This window comes from Rhipicephalus microplus, chromosome 6 (genome assembly GCF_043290135.1).
Source record: "Rhipicephalus microplus isolate Deutch F79 chromosome 6, USDA_Rmic, whole genome shotgun sequence".
NCBI classification, from domain to species: Eukaryota; Metazoa; Arthropoda; class Arachnida; order Ixodida; family Ixodidae; genus Rhipicephalus; species Rhipicephalus microplus.
This window is the reverse complement of record NC_134705.1, coordinates 132417392-132442832: the sequence shown is the minus strand read 5'-3', so window position 1 is coordinate 132442832 and position 25441 is coordinate 132417392. Positions and strand designations below refer to the sequence as shown.

The following is a 25441-nucleotide window of genomic DNA, read 5'->3' as shown; positions in this document are numbered from 1 at the left end:
CATTGTGCTCAGCTAGCATCGTTCCTGTCGCGAAGAATAAAAGTTGTGGTGGGTGTCATGCTGCTCGAGATGCTGGTAAACTGTGAAAATGGGTTTGATTGCGGGGACTTCGTGAAATTATATTAAATCACTTCAATCGATGACTCAATGAACCAATGAATGAATGACTGAATCAATCAATCCTGCTGGGAGACAATTCCTTCGTATTACACATGACCTTTCCTTAACTGACCATGTCTCTATCGCAGGTTGTCTATTCCTTGATTTCCAACAGCCGAACAGCTTAAACTTTTTGATCTGCGTGCGGCACTCGTGGAAACTCGACCTAGCTTTGTGTAATTCATATATTCAAGCTTAACAGAGCGCAGTCGAGTGTACATAAGCATAGTTAAAACTTGTTGAGCTAAGCTTAGCCATCGTTAAGGCGTTCATCACCCGACAACCAGCGATCATTCCCTATGACGACTGTCACGGCCAAGCACGGACTCGCAGCGCGAACGGCGTTTTTTCTGGGTGGACCCACAAGAAGGCACTCCAGAGTTCGACCCATTTCAGAGTTCGGAAGCTTCGCTACAATTACCCCTGGGTCCAAGAGGGAGCTGCCTGGCGACCTAACGGCTTGTCACTACGAGCGGGTCATAATAAGCCTTCAGGCGCTCCACGTTGACGATGTTGCGCCCGCGACGGCGCATGTCCGAAGACTGTTCAATTGGTTCGATCAGATAGTTGGCCGGAGATGTGCGCTCGATGACCACGGTAGGGGCCTTCGTATTTCGGAAGTAGTTTGGAAGAAAGGCCAGTTACAGAGGTTAGGATTGAGAGCTATACGAGGGAACCAGGAAAGAACGTGGGGTGGAGCCATCATGAATACTTTTCGGTCGCTCTTGCTCATGCGTCGTAAAAATCTTGGCAAGCTCGCGACACTCTTCAGCAAGCCTGGCGGTCTCGGAAATAGGTGTACGCCAGATGGATCCGGCGGGTACGGGAGTATCGCCATGAATATCTACACTAGGCGACATTATTTCTGGACAGAACTGTGGAAGATACAGAACGTAAACGCATACCTGCTATCACGCGAAAAATAGATAAGTTTACTGGAAAATTTTATCATTTGCTTTGCGGAAATATTGCTGCTTTCATATGAGACTCGAACAGTTGCAGGAAGTCATAGGTGAAAAACAATAATCTTTCAATTTGAAGAGTGGCTACCTTTTCTTTCCAGTTTTAGCGCCACCCTTTCCGCGGGCCCGTTTTTGAAATGAATCATGACGTACATGACGGTGTGGACTATACTTGCGGAGGAAGGCGAATGTGCAGAAGCCCTGCTGCCGTTGTCCTTTCGCTGTAATGTCAAGATAAGTTCTCGCCGAGTATAGTGGTAGTCCATCGATAACAAATCAACAGCTAATATATAATCCTTCAATTTTCGCTAAAGCGCATAAAATGTTCGTATGTGTTACGCTAAGTCCAAATACATGGCTAAAGCCTAATAATAGTCCGCCAATGCCAATAAATACTAAATCTCTAACTTAATTGTAACCAATAAACCTATTACAATGCTTGGAAGTCTTGACGATGGCCCAAATAGAAGGCCATACGATAGTAAATGCCTAATATTTCAACTACAGCCTTTTATACAATACAAGGCCCAGGCATAGCCAATTGGGAACCTATCAAAAGATAAAAAAATACTGATCAATGACTAAATTCTGCAAGATGCTTGGATGAGCTTGGCCTGACTAAAGAAAATGTATCCCTGATACGTCCTGAAAATCAATTTATAGTCAAAAAGTTGATAGGCAATACGTAAATTACCTTGCGAAACTTGGAAAAACCGAACACCACCTCGCCAAGCCAGGACCAGAACGTGTTGACCAGCTCTGCTGTAACCCAGCTTTGCATCACTAGGACAAAGCAGCTTCATTGTTTTTAGAGCAGGGTTCGGAACATTGCGGCCATGGGGCGGTATTGTTAGTCCCTCAGCACGGCGTGAAAGCATTGCCCCTTCCATGGTGACCTCTTATATGGAGGCCCACATGTCAGTTTTCACTTCAAATAAGGTTATGACTTTCGGCCATACGTGCGGACATAACCTGTAGGCAGTTTCTATATTTTTGTCCCAGTTTTATAGTTTGGTTAGAGTTTAGCCCAATTTTTACCCTCTGACTGCCAAGCACGCGTCGCTTTGCCGTGCTGCCCCCCTTCCCCCGAAATGTCGTCGTCGGTTTCATGCAACTCACTGCCTCAAAAGCTTGCTCTTCGTTGTAGAACAATCGATTCGGAGAGTTTTGGCCATTGCCGTCATGTTCTGTATATATATATATATGTAGTCTAGTAGATCCTCCGTGAGCGGTCACAACGTGGTTTATTTCGACGTTTCGGCCTAGAGTCTGGCCTTCATCAACTGTATCTTTATTCCTGATGAAGGCCAGACTCTAGGCCGAAACGTCAAAATAAACCACGTTGTGACCGCTCACGGAGGATCTACTAGACTATATGCAACGCTACGGCCACTCAACCACCATGCCTGCCTATATATATATATATATATATATATATATATATATATATATATATATATATATATATATATATATATATATATATATATTCAGCAGGAAGTTCAAGGGGTCTGGTACGTATAAAGAACACAAGCGAGTACACGTACGAAAGAGCAATACTTTTATGCCAACGTTTCAGCCGTGGCACGGCCTTCGTCAGGGAATAAAGAGTAGACAAGCAGATGCCCCTTTTAAGGGCCGTTGAAATCACACAATTGATCAGAATAGTGATTAGAAAGTGCGAAAGCAATACCAAAACAACATTGTCAGTATAATTTGATACGAGTATTGAGCAACAATATCGCTGTGGATAACTCAAGATATGAGCGCATAGCTTCAGCGTAGGGCAAATTTTTATGCGTAGGGCAAATTTTTAAAGCAATAAAGCACTTCATAAGCCAAGCGAATATCATGAGCACATGTCACGCACACTGTAAGATACCCGAGGGACAGTAAACAAAATTCAACTGGTAACTGAAGCGTCAAGTTTGATGCCAAACTACTGCATGCGCACATATAATAAATGGAAGCACACACAAAAAATATATATAATCAAACAAATGAGAGAAGAAACGATGGCATGGGTTGGGGGGCATTTAACGCATTCCTGTGATGGACAATGCTACATAGAAAGGAAAGTAACGCGTCCAACGCTTTCGTTGATGCCTGAGTGCAAAGTGTTGAACTTGTTAATGAGATAGGACTCGCGAACTTCTCGGTCATGATGAGTTTTAAACCCGGATTGTAATATTGTGGCTTTGATGTTTTCGAAAGAGTGCCCTGGCATCTGGACATGTTTTGACAGTGGAAGATGAGGAAGGTTAGAAGCATGGGCTCTGTGGTTGTTAAAACGTAACCTGAATGATGTTTCGGTATGCCCAATGTATTGCATACGGCAAGTGGAGCACTCAAGCATGTAGATAACATTAGCGCTGTCGCAAGTGAAGTCTCCGTTGATTTTTAAGGAAAAGTTTGATGCGGTGCTAGTTGCGGTATGAGTACTTGACATGTGCGGGCAAACCTTGCAGCGGGGCTTATTGCAAGGATGGCAACCGCTGTAGTTGGACCGATTAATTATTTTCGATGATGTTAATGTATCATGCAGGTTGCGTGATCTGCGGTAAACTACCCTCGATGGTTCCGTAAAAATGTCTTTTAAGTGATCACTTTGTTGCAAGATATTGTGGTGTTTTCTTAGAATATTGGCCACATTAGGAACCGAAGCTGAGTGCGTAAGGATGAGGTTGACACTGTTACGTGAAGTGTTTGCAGATCGTTTGTTGCTTGTGAGCAACTCTTTACGGTCAATGTTGTTAGCCTTCTTGAGGGCGTCGTCTATGATTCCCGATGGGTATCCTTGCCTCGTAAGAGCACCTCGTAGGTCTTCGCAGTTGCGAGCGAAATCATTGTTATCAGAGCAGATGCGTTTAAAGCGAATGGCCTGACTATATGGAATACTGGTTTTGCAGTGTTTTGTGTGACTACTATGGAAGTGAAGATACTGATGTCTATCGGTTGGTTTCCTATATAGTTTGGTCGTCAATTTTCGATTGCACAGTGTCACTGTGACGTCAAGAAAGTTGACACTGGTGTCCGAGTATGAGTGCGAGAATGATATATTTGGATGGGCATTATTATAATCGCTGATGAAAGAAAGAAGCTGGGATTCACCATGATGCCATACTAAAAAAATGTCATCGATAAAACGCTTGTAATAAAAAGGCTTCAAATCGCGGCTGGCAAGAAAATCGCGTTCTAGAGAGCCCATAAAAATATTTGCGTAATTCGGGCCTATTCGTGTGCCCATGGAAGTGCCGCTAACTTGAATGAAGTGTTGTCCGTTGAACTCGAAATTGTTTAGTTCGAGAATTAATTTGAGAAGCGTAGCTAGTGTAGAGGAGTCTATCGATTTGTCGAGGTCAGACTCGTTATACGCTTTTACAACAGCACGGATACCATCAGAATGGGGAATGTTGGTGTACAAAGAACAAACGTCGAGGATCACCAAAAATGACCCATCAGGAATGTCTAAATCAATGATATCATTTAAAAAGTGATTGGTGTCTTTAATGTACGAGGGAAGTGAAACCGGAATAGAAGAAATGAGGGTATCAACGTAGCGTGACAAATTTTCTGTCACCGTACCTATACCAGACACAATCGGTCTACCGGGAATGTTTTCTTTGTGAATTTTGGGTAGGGTGTAGAACCTACCAGCCCGGTGGCTGGTAGGTTCTACACCCTACCCAAAATTCACAAAGAAAACATTCCCGGTAGACCGATTGTGTCTGGTATAGGTACGGTGACAGAAAATTTGTCACGCTACGTTGATACCCTCATTTCTTCTATTCCGGTTTCACTTCCCTCGTACATTAAAGACACCAATCACTTTTTAAATGATATCATTGATTTAGACATTCCTGATGGGTCATTTTTGGTGATCCTCGACGTTTGTTCTTTGTACACCAACATTCCCCATTCTGATGGTATCCGTGCTGTTGTAAAAGCGTATAACGAGTCTGACCTCGACAAATCGATAGACTCCTCTACACTAGCTACGCTTCTCAAATTAATTCTCGAACTAAACAATTTCGAGTTCAACGGACAACACTTCATTCAAGTTAGCGGCACTTCCATGGGCACACGAATAGGCCCGAATTACGCAAATATTTTTATGGGCTCTCTAGAACGCGATTTTCTTGCCAGCCGCGATTTGAAGCCTTTTTATTACAAGCGTTTTATCGATGACATTTTTTTAGTATGGCATCATGGTGAATCCCAGCTTCTTTCTTTCATCAGCGATTATAATAATGCCCATCCAAATATATCATTCTCGCACTCATACTCGGACACCAGTGTCAACTTTCTTGACGTCACAGTGACACTGTGCAATCGAAAATTGACGACCAAACTATATAGGAAACCAACCGATAGACATCAGTATCTTCACTTCCATAGTAGTCACACAAAACACTGCAAAACCAGTATTCCATATAGTCAGGCCATTCGCTTTAAACGCATCTGCTCTGATAACAATGATTTCGCTCGCAACTGCGAAGACCTACGAGGTGCTCTTACGAGGCAAGGATACCCATCGGGAATCATAGACGACGCCCTCAAGAAGGCTAACAACATTGACCGTAAAGAGTTGCTCACAAGCAACAAACGATCTGCAAACACTTCACGTAACAGTGTCAACCTCATCCTTACGCACTCAGCTTCGGTTCCTAATGTGGCCAATATTCTAAGAAAACACCACAATATCTTGCAACAAAGTGATCACTTAAAAGACATTTTTACGGAACCATCGAGGGTAGTTTACCGCAGATCACGCAACCTGCATGATACATTAACATCATCGAAAATAATTAATCGGTCCAACTACAGCGGTTGCCATCCTTGCAATAAGCCCCGCTGCAAGGTTTGCCCGCACATGTCAAGTACTCATACCGCAACTAGCACCGCATCAAACTTTTCCTTAAAAATCAACGGAGACTTCACTTGCGACAGCGCTAATGTTATCTACATGCTTGAGTGCTCCACTTGCCGTATGCAATACATTGGGCATACCGAAACATCATTCAGGTTACGTTTTAACAACCACAGAGCCCATGCTTCTAACCTTCCTCATCTTCCACTGTCAAAACATGTCCAGATGCCAGGGCACTCTTTCGAAAACATCAAAGCCACAATATTACAATCCGGGTTTAAAACTCATCATGACCGAGAAGTTCGCGAGTCCTATCTCATTAACAAGTTCAACACTTTGCACTCAGGCATCAACGAAAGCGTTGGACGCGTTACTTTCCTTTCTATGTAGCATTGTCCATCACAGGAATGCGTTAAATGCCCCCCAACCCATGCCATCGTTTCTTCTCTCATTTGTTTGATTATATATATTTTTTGTGTGTGCTTCCATTTATTATATGTGCGCATGCAGTAGTTTGGCATCAAACTTGACGCTTCAGTTACCAGTTGAATTTTGTTTACTGTCCCTCGGGTATCTTACAGTGTGCGTGACATGTGCTCATGATATTCGCTTGGCTTATGAAGTGCTTTATTGCTTTAAAAATTTGCCCTACGCATAAAAATTTGCCCTACGCTGAAGCTATGCGCTCATATCTTGAGTTATCCACAGCGATATTGTTGCTCAATACTCGTATCAAATTATACTGACAATGTTGTTTTGGTATTGCTTTCGCACTTTCTAATCACTATTCTGATCAATTGTGTGATTTCAACGGCCCTTAAAAGGGGCATCTGCTTGTCTACTCTTTATTCCCTGACGAAGGCCGTGCCACGGCTGAAACGTTGGCATAAAAGTATTGCTCTTTCGTACGTGTACTCGCTTGTGTTCTTTATATATATATATATATATATATATATATATATATATATATATATATATATATATATATATATATATATATATATATATATATATATATATATATATATATATATATATATATATATATATATATATATATATATATACATATATATATATATATATATATATATATATATATATATATATATATATATATATATATATATATATATATATGCATGCCTCAAATGGTGACAGACAAAAGTCCCAAAAGAGTAGCGTATCAATAAATGTCCTTGACCGCTTCTCTGAGGAACCTGCTATTTGTGATCAGTACTCACCGGAACAAACCTCGTGTGCACGAATGCATATTTCTTCTGTGGGCTAAGACTAGTGTGTTCGCTGAAAAATGAAACTTCTTAGCTCATTGAGCAAAATACTTTTTTTGCTTCTTATGGCCCAGCAGCTAAGTGAAAAGAAGTAGTGGTAACCATGAAATCAACGATAGCTCAATCACTTGTTCTTGTTTCAACAATTAGTGCGGCTACAAGGATACAATGGTTCTGCATTGGTATAGTTTCATTCGCGTTGACAGAGTTGACACCTCTTGTCTGCCTTTTCTTGCGCAGTAAGTACAAGAAACTGGAGGTCTGCATGAGCGACGCCATCCGCGGCACCTGTGATAAGGGGGCGCACGACTACGTCAAGAGACTCCTGAAGCACTACGAGGGCAATATGCTGGGCATCTTGTGCGTGAACCACTGGGACAAGGCGAAGTGCGAGGCGATCAAGTACGACGACAAACCGGGGGACGCGAGCCTACGCTCCGTGATCGCGCCGCTAATCAAAGTGCTAGAGGCTATAGACGCCTGACAGCACGTTGCGACTGTCAACGTTTGGGGCAATTAGATGCCAATAAATTGAACTAATGATATTGACGACAGCGCGAGCTTCAGAATCACGGAACGAACAGTTTGCAAAATAGTTTGCAAATAGTTTGCAAAACATGCGAGCAAGTTTTGTTTTCAACCAAGTAACCTATATCATAGACAAGACGGAAAATTGTTTCTACTATTCGTCATTGACTCCTGCCTTTCGTTTATTTCGTTTCTACTATTCTCTTCATCCACGTATGCACGTAGCGTACAACGAGGCATGTCATTCCGGCAGTGTGCGTTGAAAAGCCTTTGAGGTTCCTTGCTCCCCACCTTCGCTGGAATGTGGAGCAGTCTACGTCGTCAGAACAGCAAAAGTTGTCTGGGAAAAAGGCTTCTACTTGGAAAACATTGCTGCGGAAAAGCCAACTCACAGGCGTTTTTCAAACGTAAACTCAAAAGGTTGCTAACTAATGCTAAATGTCTATTCATTGTCATCATATTCATTATGTGCTTAGTTAACTTTAGAAGTAGCATCTGATTGTGTGTGTCCATGCTATGTTTCATACGCAAGAGTCAACGCCGTGGAAGCTCCGCAAGATGTTTGCTCAGCAGTATCTATAACTGTACGCGTCTCACATCTGCATTGTGTCGTCGCGAAGGCCCAGCCACACGGGTGGGTTGCAGCGCACTTACTGGTGACCATATGAACCTGAAGTTCAGCTGCATTAACTTTAGAAATTTTGTAATTTCTTTAGAAATGAACGAAGGAATGAATTGAGTCTTTGTTTCATGAAAGGCGATGGTTCTCGGTCGTAGTTAGGGAAAAGTGTGGGAAGCGATTGTTGGGCGAACAGCGTAAATACATTAAAGTGGTATCTCTTTTCGTTGGTTCTTCGAATAGGTGCACTTGCATCCAGCATCCGCAGATGTTAAAGCCACTCTAGTACGAGGTAGTTTTGAAAGCCACTCTAAATGCTCACCACCGGAGCAGCTATAGTTGTTCTAACGGTGAGTATTTTAGAAGCGGGGACCGCGGAAAAATGATCAGTGTGCTCTTCATGTTCAGACATTTATATTTTAGCGATGTGATTCAAATGTAGTTACATGTTTGGCTTTGGCCGAAAGGGCCTGAAAAAGGCCTTCATTCCTAAAGGTTCGCCCAAACTCTGCATTTTAAAGGCCTCATGACCCCAGACTCGAGTTCCCTACACAGTGCTGAACCGCAAAATAGAGCATCTTGGCTGCTTGGGTTGTGGGCCACATAGTTTGGTTAGGCATGGTTACACCAACGAAGTAGGTAATCGATGAGTGGGGAATAGTGTATAGAGATTTGGACGCAATGACGAAGTGCTCCTTATTTATGCAGTGCGCCATCGGGACCCCCGACATTTTGCTTTTGCGGGTTAGACAGTATGACCCAGTACCCACTATAGTTAACCTTTCTGTTTTTGCTTCAATTTAAAGCTGTCACGTCCGTCCTTAAGTCGAAGCTGTAATGTTACTCCTGAAATTTGGACAACAAAAATTATAATAATATGGCCTTCAAAGACGTAACAATAATCTCGTAAGAGGTGCGGTGACCTTTAGCAGGATACATTTACAACGCACTATAGTGGCTTAAGTGATGATTGCACGCTTTTCGCACGGAACTCCGAGTATTATTTCTACGGCGACAGTAAACGATCCTTTCTCGCGGGATCGCTGTGATTATTAAAAATTGCCATGGTGTCTTTTATGTTTCATGAAGTAGGTGCTGCTTTTCCTTAGCAGGAAGGGTTGTCCTGCTAAACTCGGGAGCGACGTTTCGGATGCCGGCCATGGCGACCGCATTTCGATGCAAATGAAGGGCCAGGACACCCGCGAGCTTACATTTAGGTGAACGTTGAACATCGCCAGATTGATTAAAGTAGTGGAGAGTGTCCTGTTATTACGTGTATCATAATAGGCAGTTTTAAAATAAAAAAAAATTCTCCGCAAGACGCGACGACCAACAAGTAAGGGGGACAGCCACCTCTATAGCACGACATTACAGGGTACCCGAGCTGGTTCAAGCATCGCACGCTTATTGGCAGGGAACGACGGGTATCAGTTGCCTGGTGCGGTAAGCGATCATGGCTTGCGTGATCTCGGTGATCATTGTAAGTGGCGAAAAGCCACCCGAAGTATTGAGGACATTCTCAATTTTACGGCCAATGCAACCGCTGTGCATGTGTAATAACTCCGCGGAGAAAATCGCACAGCCAGGGGCGCTTTTTTCCACGGGTAACCAGCGCACCCCTTGTGTCACTAACTGTTTTCTTTTTTTTTTTGAAGACGATAGTCTTTCTTTGGGACCTTTGACGCAAAAATTTTGGTCTGCCTGCCTGCCTGCCTGCCTGCCTGCCTGCCTGCCTGCCTGTCTGTCTGTCTGTCTGTCTGTCTGTCTGTCTGTCTGTCTGTCTGTCTGTCTGTCTGTCTGTACATTTGTCTGTTTGTCCACATTAACGGCACCGGGTACTTGAAACGGCCGACCCCATCCGCAGCGCCCACCTATGTTGCTCAAAATTTAGCGTTCATACTTGTGCAATTGTCAATTAATAAGCTATCATTGCGCTAGTTTTGGGTACCATAACAACACGTATATATTCTGCATGTGCATCTTTTACTAGAAAAGGCATACATAAGTAATTCTAAGGACCGTAGCGCTTATCAAACTGCGCTGACCATGCAACGCTTGCACGAAAAGGTGAGCGTTTCCAACGCTTTGCTAGGACTCGATGGTGGTGGCACCTACCCGTCGCCTTGCGTTCCTGACCTCAGCTCTGAGACGGGCGCGCACACCCGTCTCAGAGCCACGCGCTTCGTTTTGCAAGAAGACTGCCAGGTGGCGCGCATGTCTCACGTGTCCCGTGACTTGACGTGCTCGTTCGCCTCTGCTGCACGCTCGAGGCACTCTAACTCAGTGCCTCCAAAGTACCATTCACTGATTTTCTTGCGCACAACAATAAATTAACTGTTCACTCTCTCCACACGCAAGATTATCGTTTTTCGACGTCATTTGCTGACTACATGCAGATACGGGGCCATTTTTTCGGAATCATGCCATAGGTCTCGTTTCGTTTCGGCACGCACGTTCGCTGAACGAAATGTAGGGCGAAATTGACGTTGCCGTGGTTATCAGGAGGCAATGCCGTGGTTTGCACGCGTCCCTTGAAACTCCGGGATGAACTCGTCGACCTCACCTGCGGAGAACACCTAGCACGACTGTGTCTATCATTCCTTATCATTGCAGGAACATAGAATGATGATGATGAGAGCTTTGTTGTGGTCCAGAGAATACGCCGGGGTGACAAATATATTTATGGGCGAGCTAAAAAATAAAGAAAAAGCTTAATTTTCCGTATTGTGGCTTTCCTTTCTCTCTAGCTGTTCTCGCGCTTTCCCGCGTTATTGTAGCCACTCGTGTATCCCATGCCATGACATGAATAAGTTTTTATTGGGACTGTTTGCATTCTACGCGGCACATGCCCCCAGTCTGTGCTACGCTTTTATGAAATAATAGAATGAAGCAGGCTTTACTGAGGTACGGTGTCACACGCCGCTTTTTTTTATTGTCACGCATTGTAAGATTTCATACATCGTGCCTTTTTTTTTACCACACAATCTCTGCATATTGTCCGCACGAAATGAGAGTAGAGGGCCTATTGTGACACAGGATTCTACAAGTACAACGTGAACAGCAATAAGCGTTGCCTTGTGATTGCGATGAGCAATCGATACCCTCTCGAAGGTTCTCTTCTCGCAATCCACACCGATTGTCAGAACTGTGGATGAAAGCCGCGTCTCTGCGAGGCGCCCGGCTCCTGTAATTGGTGTTAGCTGAAAATTGACACGGCACAATGGTTACGCAATACGGAAGCGTCTCGCCTTTTCGCGGTAATAGTCGGTCGCCGTAGACCGTGCATCAGAGGCCGGGTAACGGACGTACGTGACCATTGCTTTCGGTACGCTAAAGCACGTGACACGTGAGCTTTCGCAGTGCTTTTTCTTTTCCTGGATTTCCTTTAGGCAGCCTGTGTGTTTCAGTGAACAAAAAATAAAGCCTCCAAAAACAGACAGTTCTCAGCCGGTTTACGTGACGTTATCGCGCAAAGAATAATGTAGTAATAATTAGAGAGGAGATTGAATGACCTTTCGGTGCCTCATTCATCATTGTCATGCGCGCAAGCTGCCATAGCATCTCCGATGTAACCGAAGCCCTGCAGAGCCGCATTACTGCCCGCACGTACGAATCGTAAGCGGAATCATCAAGGTTGTCTCCACTAGGCAACGCTGCTTGTTCGGATCTTGAAAGTTCGCCTGAACTGCTTATAGGAAAGCTGTTGCCCACTAGGATTTCAAAGTCGCCGTTGACTACATTTGCGCTTTCGTTAATTCGTCATAGTCAAGTTAGAGGTGATTGCCACAAAAGTATTTCTGCCTCGTCTTTTCCTCGTGCCACGGTTCTTTTAAGACAGACAGACAGACGAAGAACTTTATTCAGGTCCTGAGGAACTGCGTTGTAACGGCCCCGTTTAGGGGGAATCCGTAGCAGTCGCGGGCCGCTCCCACGTAGGGACCGGAAGACCGTGGCCCTCCGCCCTCTCGCAGGCCCTCTGGACAGCCCGAAGTTGAACGAAGAGGTCGCCGCTGTTAAGGGCTTCCTCCCAGTCCTCTTCTTTGTTGAACTCTGCGTCACGTAACGCAGGACATTGCCAGAGCATATGAGGTAATGAGCAATACGCCTCTCCGCAGTCCGGACAATGCGGCTCGATGTTGGGCGAAAAATGACTGAACCTGCCTCGCGAAGGAAAAGACCCCGTTTGGAGCATCCTGTAGGCCGATGATTGCGGTCACGTACGTTTAGGATGAGGAAGTGGAAAAGCCCTCCGAGATAGATGATAATGAGTCATGATCTCGTGGAAAGTGAGTAGCGAGTCCCTGTATCTTCCGGCGTCCCCGCCTGCGAATCCGCCGTGACCGCCGCGGTGAGCGATACCTCGCGCACGGTCATGGGCAAACTCATTGGCGTTGGGGACATCAGGATGTACGTTGGCCCCCATGTGGGCCGGGAACCATGTTATGGTGTGAAACCCGGCAGCCCCCTCACAGCCGAGGATGGCCGCTGCCTCACGCGAGATCGAGCCCGAGGCGAAAGCCCTAGCTGCGGAACGCGAATCTGTAAAGACATTAGGACGCGATGGGTCCTTCATTGCTATGGCGATGGCGATTTGCTCAGCCACCATTGCCGAAACCTTTCTAACCGAGGCAGAGCATAGGAGTGTGCCACTATGATCGACCGAAACCACTGCGAAGCGATCCGAACGCCCGTACTGGGCTGCATCGACAAAGGTCGCGAGATGTGGTCTGTTTGCAACTGATTTTACTAAGGAACGGGCCCGAGCTATGCGGCGCCCCACATTGTATTGTGGGTGGACATTTCTTGGAAGTGGAGCTACCGAAAACGTGCCTCTGATCGAGGGTGGTAGTGTTACATTACGCTGGTTAGTCTCCGTAGGACCGCAGCCTATGGATTCCAGGATGCGCCTACCAGCCCTAGAGGACGATAGTCGCACGACCTGAGCCATCTGCTGGGCCTCGATCACCTCCGAGAGGGAGTTATGCATGCCCAATTGTAGGAGCTTCTCGGTGCTAGTGTGGATAGGCAAGCCTAGAACTCGCTTTATGCTTTTGCGCATTAGTGTATCAATTCTTGCCTCTTCTCTTTTGGACCAGCGCAACGCCGAAGCGACATAATTAATGTGGCTCATGAGAAATGCGCGATAGAGCCGAAGGAGATTGCTCTCGCTCAGCCCACCCCTGCGGTTCGAGACCCTGAGTATGAGCCTAAGCATGTTTTCCGTCTTGGAGGTGATGCGGGCTATAGTTCGTGAGTTGCCCCCCTTGGACTCTAGCAGGAGTCCGAGGACCCTGATGGAGTCCACCCTGGGTATTTTCTGCCCATCCCGTGTGTATAAAGCTATGGGAATCTGTTCTAAAGGAGTGAGGTTCCTCAGTCCTTGTCGGGTGGGTCTGTATAGTAGTAACTCAGACTTTGCCGATGACAGGCTCAGGCCCGAACCGACTAGAAAGTTCTCCGTGATGTCTAATGCCTCTTGAAGCGCCTGCTCTACTTCGGCGTCGGACCTTCCCATGCACCACACGGTGATATCGTCCGCGTAGAGAGCATGGTTAACCCCGCGCACCGTAGCGAGTCGCTCCGAGAGACCCTTCATGGCAATATTGAAGAGTAGAGGAGAGATAACTGCCCCCTGTGGGGTGCCTCTCGCTCCCAAGGTAAATTCTGTGGATTGGATTTGACCGATCCTAATGGTAGCCCTGCGGTCCCTGAGAAAAGACCTAACGTATGCGTGGAACCGTTGTCCTAGACCCATAACCGAAATTGCCTCAAGCACAAACTTGTGCGAGATATTATCAAAAGCTTTGGCTAGGTCTAGAGCTAGGATGCCTCTAGTATCCCTGGTGTTGTTGTCAATGATTTGTCTTTTAGTAAGGAGCATCACGTCCTGTGTGGATAGTGCAGGTCTGAATCCTACCATATTGTGTGGAAATAGCTCTCTGCTTTCTATGTACTCGGATACCCGATGGTGAATCGCATGTTCGGCCACCTTGCCTACGCAAGACGTAAGCGAGATGGGTCGCATGTTCTCCAAAGCCAGAGGTTTGCCTGGCTTTGGGATAAGCGCTACCGAAGCTGTCTTCCAGGATTCGGGGACGTGCCCCGTCTCCCAGATTTTGTTGACTTCCTCGGTAAGCTTCTCGATGGATTTGCCATCCAAGTTACGTAAGAGCTTGTTTGAGATTCCATCCGGGCCCGGTGCAGAGCGCCTGTTGAGCTCGTGGAGGACCTTCCAGATTTCTCGTTCAGTGAAAGGTGCGTCCAGCTCCGCCACCATTCCACCCCTGTAATGCGGATAGTCCGCATCGCCGGAAGGACCCAGCGGAAGATAGCTGTCCGCTAACCTCTTCAGGAGGGCCTTTTCGGACACTCCCTTCGCTTTTTGGTTGTGAACGATTCTGTCAATAGCCAATCGCTGATTTCCCTTCGACTGTGACTCATCAAGTAATTGTTTGAGGAGGTTCCATTTGGCCCCCACTCTCATCTGTCCGTCGACCGAAGAACATACTTCATTTCACTGCTGTTTGGAGAGTTCAATAGAGTAGGCTTCAATCTCGCGATTGAGTTGCGCAATTTTCTTTCGAAGTCTGCGATTGAGCCTTTGCGTCCTCCACCGGGACAGGATGGAATTATTAGCCTCTAAAAGATGCGCGAGGCGTGCATCCATCCGACCAACCCTCAGGTTCGTTTTGACAACCTTGGTCGCAGCATTAGCATCCTCCTTGAGCCTTGCAAAGAGGCTGTCTAAGCTGTCGTATTCATCCTGGTCCTCCTTCCACAATTTACGAAAGGCATCCCAGTCCGTTACTTTAAATTCCCTGGGGGGAGCTGCATTGACTGCTAGGGTAATAGCCACTATGAAGTGGTCGCTACCTAGATTCTCTTGCAAATTTTGCCACTTTGTTCCGGCGACGTTCTTGACGAACGCCAAGTCTGGAGTTGTGTCTCGGACCACCGATGTGCCAATTCTTGTCGGGTACTGCGGGTCCGTAATCAATTCAAGAGAACAGCTAGATACGGCCTTTAGGAGGTTGTTGCCTTTGGGGGACTGCCTGGCGTATCCCCAAGCGTCGTGTGGAGCATTAAAGTCTCCCGCTACCACGATGGGGGCCCCCCTGGCCAGAGCTACCGCTTTTGTCATGATCGAAGCGTACCCTGCCGCTTGTCCGACGGCGAGCTGTACACATTCAGGAGGAATACGCTGTTCTTGAGCCAGCTGTTGGGGATTATTTCGAGGATAATGACTTCAGCCTTGCTGTTGCCAAGCTGTAGTTTGTGTTCACGAAAGGAGCACTTTTTTGCGACCAAGGTTGCCAAACCGCGCTTCGCTTGCTCGCGCACCGAGACGACTCGATAGCCCGGGAAAGTTAGCGCATCACCGAGAGTTTCCTGTAACATAATTACGTGCGGTTTGACCGCCTGAGAAGCAATAAAGTGCAGCAGTGGAGCCCTGCGCCTTTTGAAACTGGCACAGTTCCACTGCCACACGACCAGTTCATTAGTGTTGACCGCTAGAATTACTGTTCTGAGACAGCCAATCTCCTGTCGGGTTGGCTGTTACCGCGCCTGCAGGCGACTGTGCCCTGTTCGGGCCTTTCGGACGCGAGCTACCCGTAGCTAGCGCTGCCTGTGTACCTTCAAGAGACGACACCCTTTTCAGTAGGGTAGTCATGCTATCAGCCAATTGTTTAATCGACTGCTGCATGCTTTCCAGAGCCTTGCTGTTGGATTCTGTCTCCATAGCATCCCACTCCCCTTGGGGGGGTGAGGCCCTACATTTTCCCGAGCGCGCCTGCACGTCCCCTGGTGGGGGAATCTGTTGTCTCTCACCCTGCGAGGAGTAATGTTTGCGGAACGACTCAAGGTCAGCCCTCAGCTGTTGAATCTCTGCCTTAAGGCAAGCATTCTCTTGGATCAACTTAGCTACCCTGGGGTCTTCCCTATGCTCTGGCAATGGTACCTGCGTTACCTCTGGTGGCGGCGCCGCTGGCTTCGGCTTGGCTCGATCCGCCCAGGTAGGTACTTCCTGGATTCGTACCCGGGAGCAAGAGCGCCCTTTGGTGCGAGCGCGGCCCCTGGAGCGGTCGCGCCGGCGGCCAGCCGGCGTGACGGAACGCCCCTGCCTGGGAGCACTTGCCACGCTGGAATCCCTTGACCGGTCCTCTTCGGCCAGCTGTTGCTGAGACTTTTTGACGCGCTTTCGGCGCCGTCGTCTTCTCCGTCGCACGACGTAAGGAACTTGAAAGCGTTCTTTGCACGTTCTGTCCGCCGTCGGATGTGGGCCTCCGCAAAGGGCACATTTCGGCGAGCACTGGTGATCGTCGGGTGGAGACACAAGCCCACAGCCCCTGCACACCCTCTTGTTGGGGTTGGGGCAAACATCGGCCCTGTGACGAAGTCCTCCACACGCGTAGCACACGTCAGTTTGGCGCTTGTAGAGCGTGCAGCGCAGCATGGTGACGCCGCATATGACATAGTTTGGTACCTTCATGCCGTCGAAAAGCACTACCACAGTGGTGGTGTTCTTGATCCTTTTGGCTTCTAGGGCCTTCGGATTTCGCTGGTTGACGATCATCGTTTGGAGCTGGGCCTCGCTGATGTCAGTGTCCACTCCACGTATGACTCCTTTACAGGTGTTATTGGGGGCCGCGACATATGCCGCCACATGGTACATTCCTTCGCTTATCCGAATCTGTTGGATCGCGGCGTAGGCGTTTGCGTTCTTCTTCTCCGGTGTGGAAACTACGACAATGTTCTGGGCGATGTTTGGGCAAACGATGTCCCCTTCCGTCTCTGCCGGGGCAAGAGCAGCCGCCATGGCAATAGCCTGTGCGAGCCTAATTTGGCTTACTTTTCTGACGTCAAGTCCGTCCCTCGGCCTGACGATAATTCGTATGTGGTCCCTCGGCAGCCGGGGGAGCCTCGATGCAGCTGCGAGGCGCTTCATTGCACCTTGCGGGGCTGCCGTGCGGCGGCCTCCCTTCGAGCCCACATGTGATGCGTTGCCCGCGGAAACTGGCGTTTCTACACGAGCTTTCTTGTTCCTGCCCAGCGCTGTCGTCCAACCCGGGCGATTGGCTTGTTCGTGAGAGATTTCCTCTCCTTCCACCATCTCTACTTCGGGCATGTTGCCCCTTTTCTCCCGCCCCTCGCCGTCGACGCTAGGCTGAGCCCGGTAGGGTTAGCCGAGCCGCGGCGCGTTCCACAAGAAAAGTTCAAATAATTCGGCAAAAGGACCACTCACCGAAAAAAGTCTGGTATCGACGTGATCCTCAGAAGAAACTGCGTCGAATGAAACGCAGCTCGAGCACAGGCACCACAAAAATCTTAACGAAAACATTAACAGAAACGGGAGCCGATCTTCTCGCGTCCGCACTGGTCGGCACCCCCTGCGTCTCCCCCTTCTTTTAAGAAGTCTGTTAAAATGCTTGCGCTGGACCCGTTCTTGTAACACAGTACATAGAGACCTCCTAAGGCTGACTTGTTCTTATACTCAAGTGGTAATCATACTGGCAAATAATTATTATCAACCTCGCAATTCTCCAAACGAAATCGTACCCATCTGCACAGATATTCAGTAATGTTAAGGACAAAATAAAGCAAATCTGAGCTAACTGCATGCAACGATGGTTAGATGCCCCACATGCTTTGACAATGTTGAGCACTGCACGAAGGCTCAATCAACTCTTCTGAAACCTGGAAATCGGCACTCACCAGCACGGAATACAACGTACTACTTCGGGTGGTCCAGAGGACCCAGGAGCTGGCGGTGGGGCTCACCCTGCCCCTACCCTCGTAAGGGCGGCCCTCAGATGAACTTACTCTTTAAGGAGAATTTGCCACTGAAGACTTCAATAAAGTTCTTTAACTGACTGAGCAGTTCGAAGCTTGCTACAATTCTATTGACAGAGTCAACGATAAGCTCTGTCTATAGCCTCCGTAAAAATACGCTACACAACGTAAGCCTTATCCGCACGTACCGACTATTCTTTCCCATTTAACAACAGGAGTGACCCTCGCCATCTCTCTTTGCATTTTGCGTCCAATATCTTTTCATAACTTAGATGTATGGCGCACAATGATGTCCTTCTCACTCACAATAGCAGTGAAACCGATAGATGCAATGCCATAGGAATACAGATACACAGAGCAGTCATATTTACTACAGCGAGAGAAAAAAAAATTGCGTAGGTATACACCTGGGCTGCCATTGAGTAGACTTTTAATGGAGCCAGAACTCAAGGTCAATTAGACTGTAGCAATGCAGATTTGTTTTGTTGTGAAACTAAAACACATGTGGCATCAGTAAACTTTTTGGTATTGAAAAAACAAACATAGTAGCATTTTGAATAAAGAAGAACATAGCAATGAACGCAATATTTCTTCTCTTGCTTGGATCTTCCAGCAGGTCACGGGATCAAATCCCGGCTGTGGCGGCTGCATTTCCGATAGAAGTGGAAATGTTGCAGGCCCGTGTACTCAGATTTGGGTGCGCCTTAAAAAACCCTAGGTGGTTGAAATTTCCGGAGCCCTCCAATACGGCGTCTCTCTTAATCATGTATTGGTTTTGGAACGTTAAACCCCACATATCAGTCAATCAATGCTTGGATCTTCAAGCCACACGTGAGTTGAAAAAAATAATTTATTATAAATTTAGTGTTCCCATATATAGCTTATAAGTATTGATAGAGAGCTTGTCAAATGGAGTATTTTTGGTACAAACCAGTCAATAAACCTGAAATATGAACAGTGAAAGCAGATTGCCCTTTAAGCAACCGACCACATTTTAGTAGTGCAGTTGATATAATTCAGTACAGCTGCACATAGTCTGGCCTGACTCAAGGTGCACAGTCCAGCTTCATTCTATAGCGAATCTATCTTTTTTTTTTGACAGGTGCACACGAGAACACGCACTGCATACCATTATTAGAAACATTTGCGTAACATCACCATAAATGGTGTGCTAGCCATGTGTTCACCAACACGCACGGAACTTTGCCACTCCGTATTTGCAAGCACTTCCCGCGCTGCGACTGCCTTGTTGCGTAAGCACGAACCTACTGGCGGTAGAGCTTGGATACATGGATCTGAGAAGACAGAAAAGCTCCGATGCTGTGTGTTTTATCTACCAAAAAATCGTCGACGCTTACGATTTTGCCTGATGCTAAATCTCAGTGCAACTTCGTGTTATGGCAAGGCCAGAAGTTTTGGGTTTCCTCAAGGCATCAAATTCGAAGCCGTAAATAATATTTTTCGTGAAGTAGGACAGCAACAAATACGTCATTGTTTGCCTTTCCGGAGATGCCCTAGGTACCCACTACACGTTTGTAAAGTATTATGTCCACTTTAGATGGTACTTGTAGGCAATGACAATGAAGTACGTCTGCGCACTTCTGAGTAAGTAGGAGGCCACACTCAGGTTGTGCTATTGGCATTGTGTGATGACTGCTTGGGATTGCAAATTTATGCCCCGTTATGTTACACAGGCTAACGCTGTTCCTTGCCATTCGTGGTGCCTGTATACGGTCACTTTGCAAAATAAGTTTCCAGCGCCACCGTGTTTTTATTGGCTGCTAGAGCACAGTGTTTTACTGAGATGTTCTGCAAAGGGCACTGAAGAAAGAGCAGCCAATTGAGGCCTGCGGTATTTGTTTTCTAATTTATTTTCCGCCAGACGAAGTCTTAAAAAATCCAATTTGTTCAAGGGTGGCCACTAATGGCAACCCTGATGAAGACCACTGTAGACATAGATATAACAAAGGTCAAACTAGATGAGAGCAACAACACCACCAGTGAGCCAAATGTCATTCGTTCACGCGCTCCCACAAATTGTTACCCATAGTTTAATCGTATATATTTTTGGTCAGAATGTTGAAACTATTGGGGAAGTTTAAAGTAACCCCACTCTTTGGACGTGTGAAGATGGCATGCTGCCTGTGACCTTAGACTAACGCAGAAACACGCCTTTCAAACGCTGGAATCAAAAGCGTGCCAAGCTCTACGTAGCTGTAGAGAAGGTGTCCATCAACCAAGTAAGCGCCATCATAGTGACTCTCTGTTTAGGAACGCGTACGGGTTCCTTGAAACTAAGTCTCCCAGGCAAGGTATTATATGTTTTGCAAGTACAACACGTGCTCTCAACTGCACGGCTAGACTTTGGCCACCGCCAGCCATATGAAAGCTACGTGTTTACGCCCCTCGTACGCCATTTGTAAGGCCTGAGGCTCGGCTTCAGGATGATCGTTTCTGAGGCTGACGAAAAAGCCGAAAACGCACCAGGAAAAACCCACGTTCTTGGACACAGCACGCGCAAGAAATGGGTGAGAGGTTTATCAGTGTTGTTCCATTCTTTTAGAAAATACTGCATGTATGACACATGCGTCAGAATGCGTGTGCCAACAAGTCTGCGAGAGATAGTTTTTTACCCTTAAAACTTGCGACGATTCTGTCACACTGAAAATACGTTGATGAGTCTCAGCTGTCAGCAGCGAAAATCGCGTGAATATGAGACCTTCTCAACCATTATGTGCTTTTTTTACTAACGCGCAATAGTGGTTGTCGTTGGGCGTCCGTAAAGGTAGCGATTGCAACAATGAAACAACAACGGGAACGTTTCCTTATTTCCAACATTATGACTTTTTATTTCGTAAGTACAAGTATGATCAAAATGTAAGTGATAAGCAATTGTAACATAACGTGCAAGCTTCAATAACACAATGTTAATCTGATTACAAATTTGTTGATTGTTAGTAGTTGCGATGTCTTCAGAAAAGTGGTCCAAATGTAGGAATGTATGGGGTAAAAATAATCGGCAAAATATGGAGGAGTTATGAAAATTAGTTCCTGCGAGAAATGACAACTAACAGACAATGATGCTAGGGAAAGTATAGGGGATGCTATAAGCAGTAATTGTCATGTTTATATTACAATTACTACTATTAAGATCTATACTTTTCTTGGAATCATTGTCTGTTAGTTATCATTTTTATCATGTCTAACAAATAAAATGAGCCCCCTTTGAATTTCAACTTTTTTTTCGGCTACAAACAAACATTCGGGTTTCATTGGTCAGAAGCGGCATCCGTGATAAAGCCTGCCAATAATTCTGCTTTGCAAGTTTTTATTACAATGCCCAGAGCGCTTTTTGGCATTGCATGGAAAAGGGGAGGGGGGTACAACACTCACAAGTCCAATCAAAAGCAAGTTGTTCAAATACTGTACAGCAGTAAGTAGCCAAATGCACAAAGAAAACGCGAAACAGCACAACATATTGAGCGCTAAAGCTCACGAGCAAACATCGCATAGAAAATCACGAGGACTATTCACAATGCAAGTTCTGCAAAGGTGAAGCAGACACTTCAGGGGAGATAACAGAGACAATGTTTATTGATTGAGTTGTGGGATTTAACGTCTCGAAACCCCCATATGGATAAGAGAGACGCCGAAGTGTAGGGCTCCGGGAATTTCGACCACCTGGGGTTCTTTAACGTGCACCCAAACCTGAGCACACGGGCCTACAACATTTCCGCCTCCATCGGAAATGCAGCCTCCAAAGCTGGGATTCAATCCTGCCACCTGCAGGTCAGCAGCCGAGTGCCTTAGCCACTAGACCACCGTGACAAGGCAACAGAGATAATGTTGCTAGGCAATTTGTCCCACTCACGAATTGTTCTGAAAGAAAAAAAAAACCCCATCCTGAAGGTGTTCGTTCTACATCTCATCTTCTTGATCTTGTAGGCATAATCAGGACGGGGTGAGACGTAAGCAAGATTGGGCAAGAAAAGGTACCGGTTAGTACGAGTGATGTTACGAAATATACTTTGAAAAAACATGCATCTATACCCTTTTTTTTTCGCTCATGATGGGGGCTCACCAAGAATGTCTGGAAATTATTTTTACAAGCAACTGCTCCGAAAGCACTCGTGTAATAGTGACACTATTAGGCACAAAGACAAACTAGCAATGTAATCTTTGTGCGGCCTGCATCGACGTTTTCAAACATGATTCCTTGAGCAGGTTTCACAGCGGTTACAGAACTGCTCATCGTCAATTTAAATTTGCGCCCTCGTCAGCCAGTGTATGGTTCACACTTGATCCAAGGGTGAACAGCAGATATCAACTTTGGCGGCTGGTGTGCCGATAAGAGTGAACGGCTCTGAGCACCTCGCGCAACACGCGATTTGCTAGGCCTAATTATACTTCAACTTTACAAGTTAAACTTTTTTTCTTTGCACCGCCGCGGTGGTCTAGCGCCTAAGATACTCAGCTGCAGCCCCGCCACGGTGGTCTAGTGGCTAAGGTACTCGGCTGCTGACCCGCAGGTCGCCGGATCAAATCCCGGCTGTGGCGGCTGCATTTCCGATGGAGGCGGGAATGTTGTAGGCCCGATTAGAAAAGATTTGTGGGGTTTAACGTCCCAAAACCACCATATGATTATGAGAGACGCCGTAGAGGAGGGCTCCGGAAATTTTGACCACCTGGGGTTCTTTAACGTGCACCCAAATCTGAGCACACGGGCCTACAACATTTCCGCCTCCATCGGAAATGCAGCCGCCACAGCCGGGATTTGAACCCGCGACCTGCGGATCAGCAGCCGAGTACCTTAGCCACTAGACCACCGCGGCGGGGCATGTTGTAGGCCCGCGTGCTCAGATTTGGGTGCACGTTAAAGAACCCCAGGTGGTCGAAATTTCCGGAGCCCTCCACAACGGCGTCTCTCATAATCATATGGTGGTTCTGGGACGTTAAACCCTACATATCAGTCAGATACTCGGCTGCTGACCCGCAGGTCGCGGGATCGAATCCCGGCTGCCTCGGCTGCACATCCGATGGAAGCGGAAATGTTGTAGGCCCGTGTGCTCAGATTTAGGTGCACGTTAAGAAACCCAAGGTGGTCAGAATTTCCGGAGCCCTCCACTACAGCGCCTCTCATAATTGTATGGTGGTTTTCGGACGTTAAACCCTACATATCAATCAAGAAGTTATTTTTTATGTTACAAAGCAATGTTAGCAAATAATATTTCCTTTAAGAATCATTTTTGAAAATATTTTAGTACACGAGAAGGTACAATTCGCAATCGTTGCGTGTGTTCCTGCAATGTTCGCCACTAATACCCTCGTTCGCGGAACCATTCTTGCTCTTCAACAACAATTTTTTCGCAGTGTTTTTAATCGCACTTGTGGAGCCACTTGAATTAATATATTTTTTAAATGTGTGGCTCTTATTGTTGCCTCTACTCTTTGTTCTCGTTGTGATGAGGTGAGAGCTCTAGTGATCACAGCGTTATAATACTCCCATTCTATTGCGATCTCCTGCCTTCGTTTCGGAAACAAGAAAACAAACAGCAATATTTTCATTCGGCCACTGTTTTGTTTACACAATCTCACGGTGTTGAAAACGACGTCGGAAGCGATAGTTTTGCCGAAGCACTTGAAGGCTGTCACTTGGTCTCAACGACTGCTTGTTCTCAACGACTTGATCTCAACAATCACTTGGTCTCAACAACTGTACCCAGCGCAGCCTCGGGATTAGTTCGCTCGCGCTTCATGTAAGTGAGATTTCCTCACAGCCTAGCCAGCTTGGCATGGTTAACTATTTTTCCAGAATACAAACGTTGAAAGCAGCATTTTTCGCCGTCGCCATATGTATTGCTTTTGTTCTATTTTGTATTCTGCAGGCTCTAGATGCGATACCGTTTTGAGCTCCTCTTGGAAACAGCGCAGCGATGCCATTCTACGAAACTTGAGTCGAGATGACAGAAGTTGCACGAACAGGAGGACAAAGGCGCGTGTGCTTTTCACTTTCAGCAAGCGAGCACGTCCCGTGCTACACCGTTGAAAGCGCGCCCGCGTGAAATAGAAAGCGAAACTGAGGTACAGGAAATAAATAAAAATGAAATAATATCTGCCTTTCCGTGAATGGCACTGAGCGGCGTAAGGCGAAGCTCATTACACGTCCATTGGAAAAGTGAGAGCTTCCACGTTACAGACTCTCTTGGCTGGCTTTTTATTGGTCCGCCTTTGGTGACCTTATATATAAACGCACCTGTAGTCGATCCTGACGATACGTCGACGCCAGTTCATCGTTCAGAGAAGAATTCGTGTCGAAGCATCACATTTGCCGTTCTCGTGGGAACCGAAAATGGCCGAGCGTCGAGCTATGACCCGCAGCTTGCTACTCATTGGTAAGCATCCTTCTTTTAAGTGTCTCTAAATATTCTCTTGAAAATGCTGCCTACATGGCCGGTATAAAACACGCACCCTCTGAGCGAACAAACGAGCATTGTAGCCAATGTGCCACAGCGGAGACGTGGAGACAGTGAAGTTGTGCTTGGAAAACAGTTCGAGAGTTTTTTAGGAGGAACCGCATTGCGACAAAAAAAAAAGAATCACATGCCTGCCATGATGGGAGTCAGAATAGAGTGCAATCAAGCAAGACCTCGCTAAGATGGCCCAAAGCGCCTTGTTAGAAGGCACGCTAGTGCCATTTACTCTGTGCGTTTTGCATAAACAGCGTCAGTCTAATACGAAAGCTTTAATATAACAGAATACTAGAGTGACCTCACATGACACGAGAAATCATTAGTTAGTACTGGTCTGCTCGGGAAATTCAGAGCTTTATCGTATTTCTTGAAACTACATCTCCATCGTTGCTTGTTTCCGAATGGTGGTGCCAAGAACGGTTTTTATAGACCACACAGAATGCTATCGAATTTTCCTTGACCGACAGCGTAACTAAAGGTGGTTGAGTTTCATTAGTGTAAGTAGCTGATAATATTTTCGCAGGTATATAGTCTACCTTTTATCACTGATTTTGTGGCACATAATGAAATTAACGAGATGTAACCTATAAACTTACACAAAAACCAATTTCCGTAATAATGCGTCAGGAATAATAGCGCAATTCACAACAACGTTTTGGTGTCCCACTCTTATATAAAAATAAACTATGTTCCACGCTCGCCTTCCTAGCTATTAGAGGCGCTGACTAACACTCCCAGACTTATATGCC

At 46.4% G+C, this 25441-nt stretch overlaps 2 protein-coding genes across 2 annotated transcripts in view; both read left to right on the top strand.

Annotated features, from left to right (window-relative positions):
- LOC119168000 (uncharacterized) overlaps positions 1 to 7837 on the top strand; it is a 37689-nt gene extending 29852 nt beyond the window's left edge. Inside the window, exon 5 of the mRNA XM_075865489.1 lies at positions 7524 to 7837. Within this exon, the coding sequence (XP_075721604.1) occupies positions 7524 to 7767 (244 nt within the window). The 3' untranslated portion in view covers positions 7768 to 7837. The remainder of the gene's footprint in view (positions 1 to 7523) is intronic.
- Positions 7838 to 24514: 16677 nt separating this feature from the next.
- Positions 24515 to 25441, top strand: part of LOC142764951 (uncharacterized) — a 33612-nt gene continuing 32685 nt past the window's right edge. Inside the window, exon 1 of the mRNA XM_075865488.1 lies at positions 24515 to 24614. Coding sequence (XP_075721603.1) covers positions 24572 to 24614 — 43 coding nt within the window. The 5' untranslated portion in view covers positions 24515 to 24571. The remainder of the gene's footprint in view (positions 24615 to 25441) is intronic.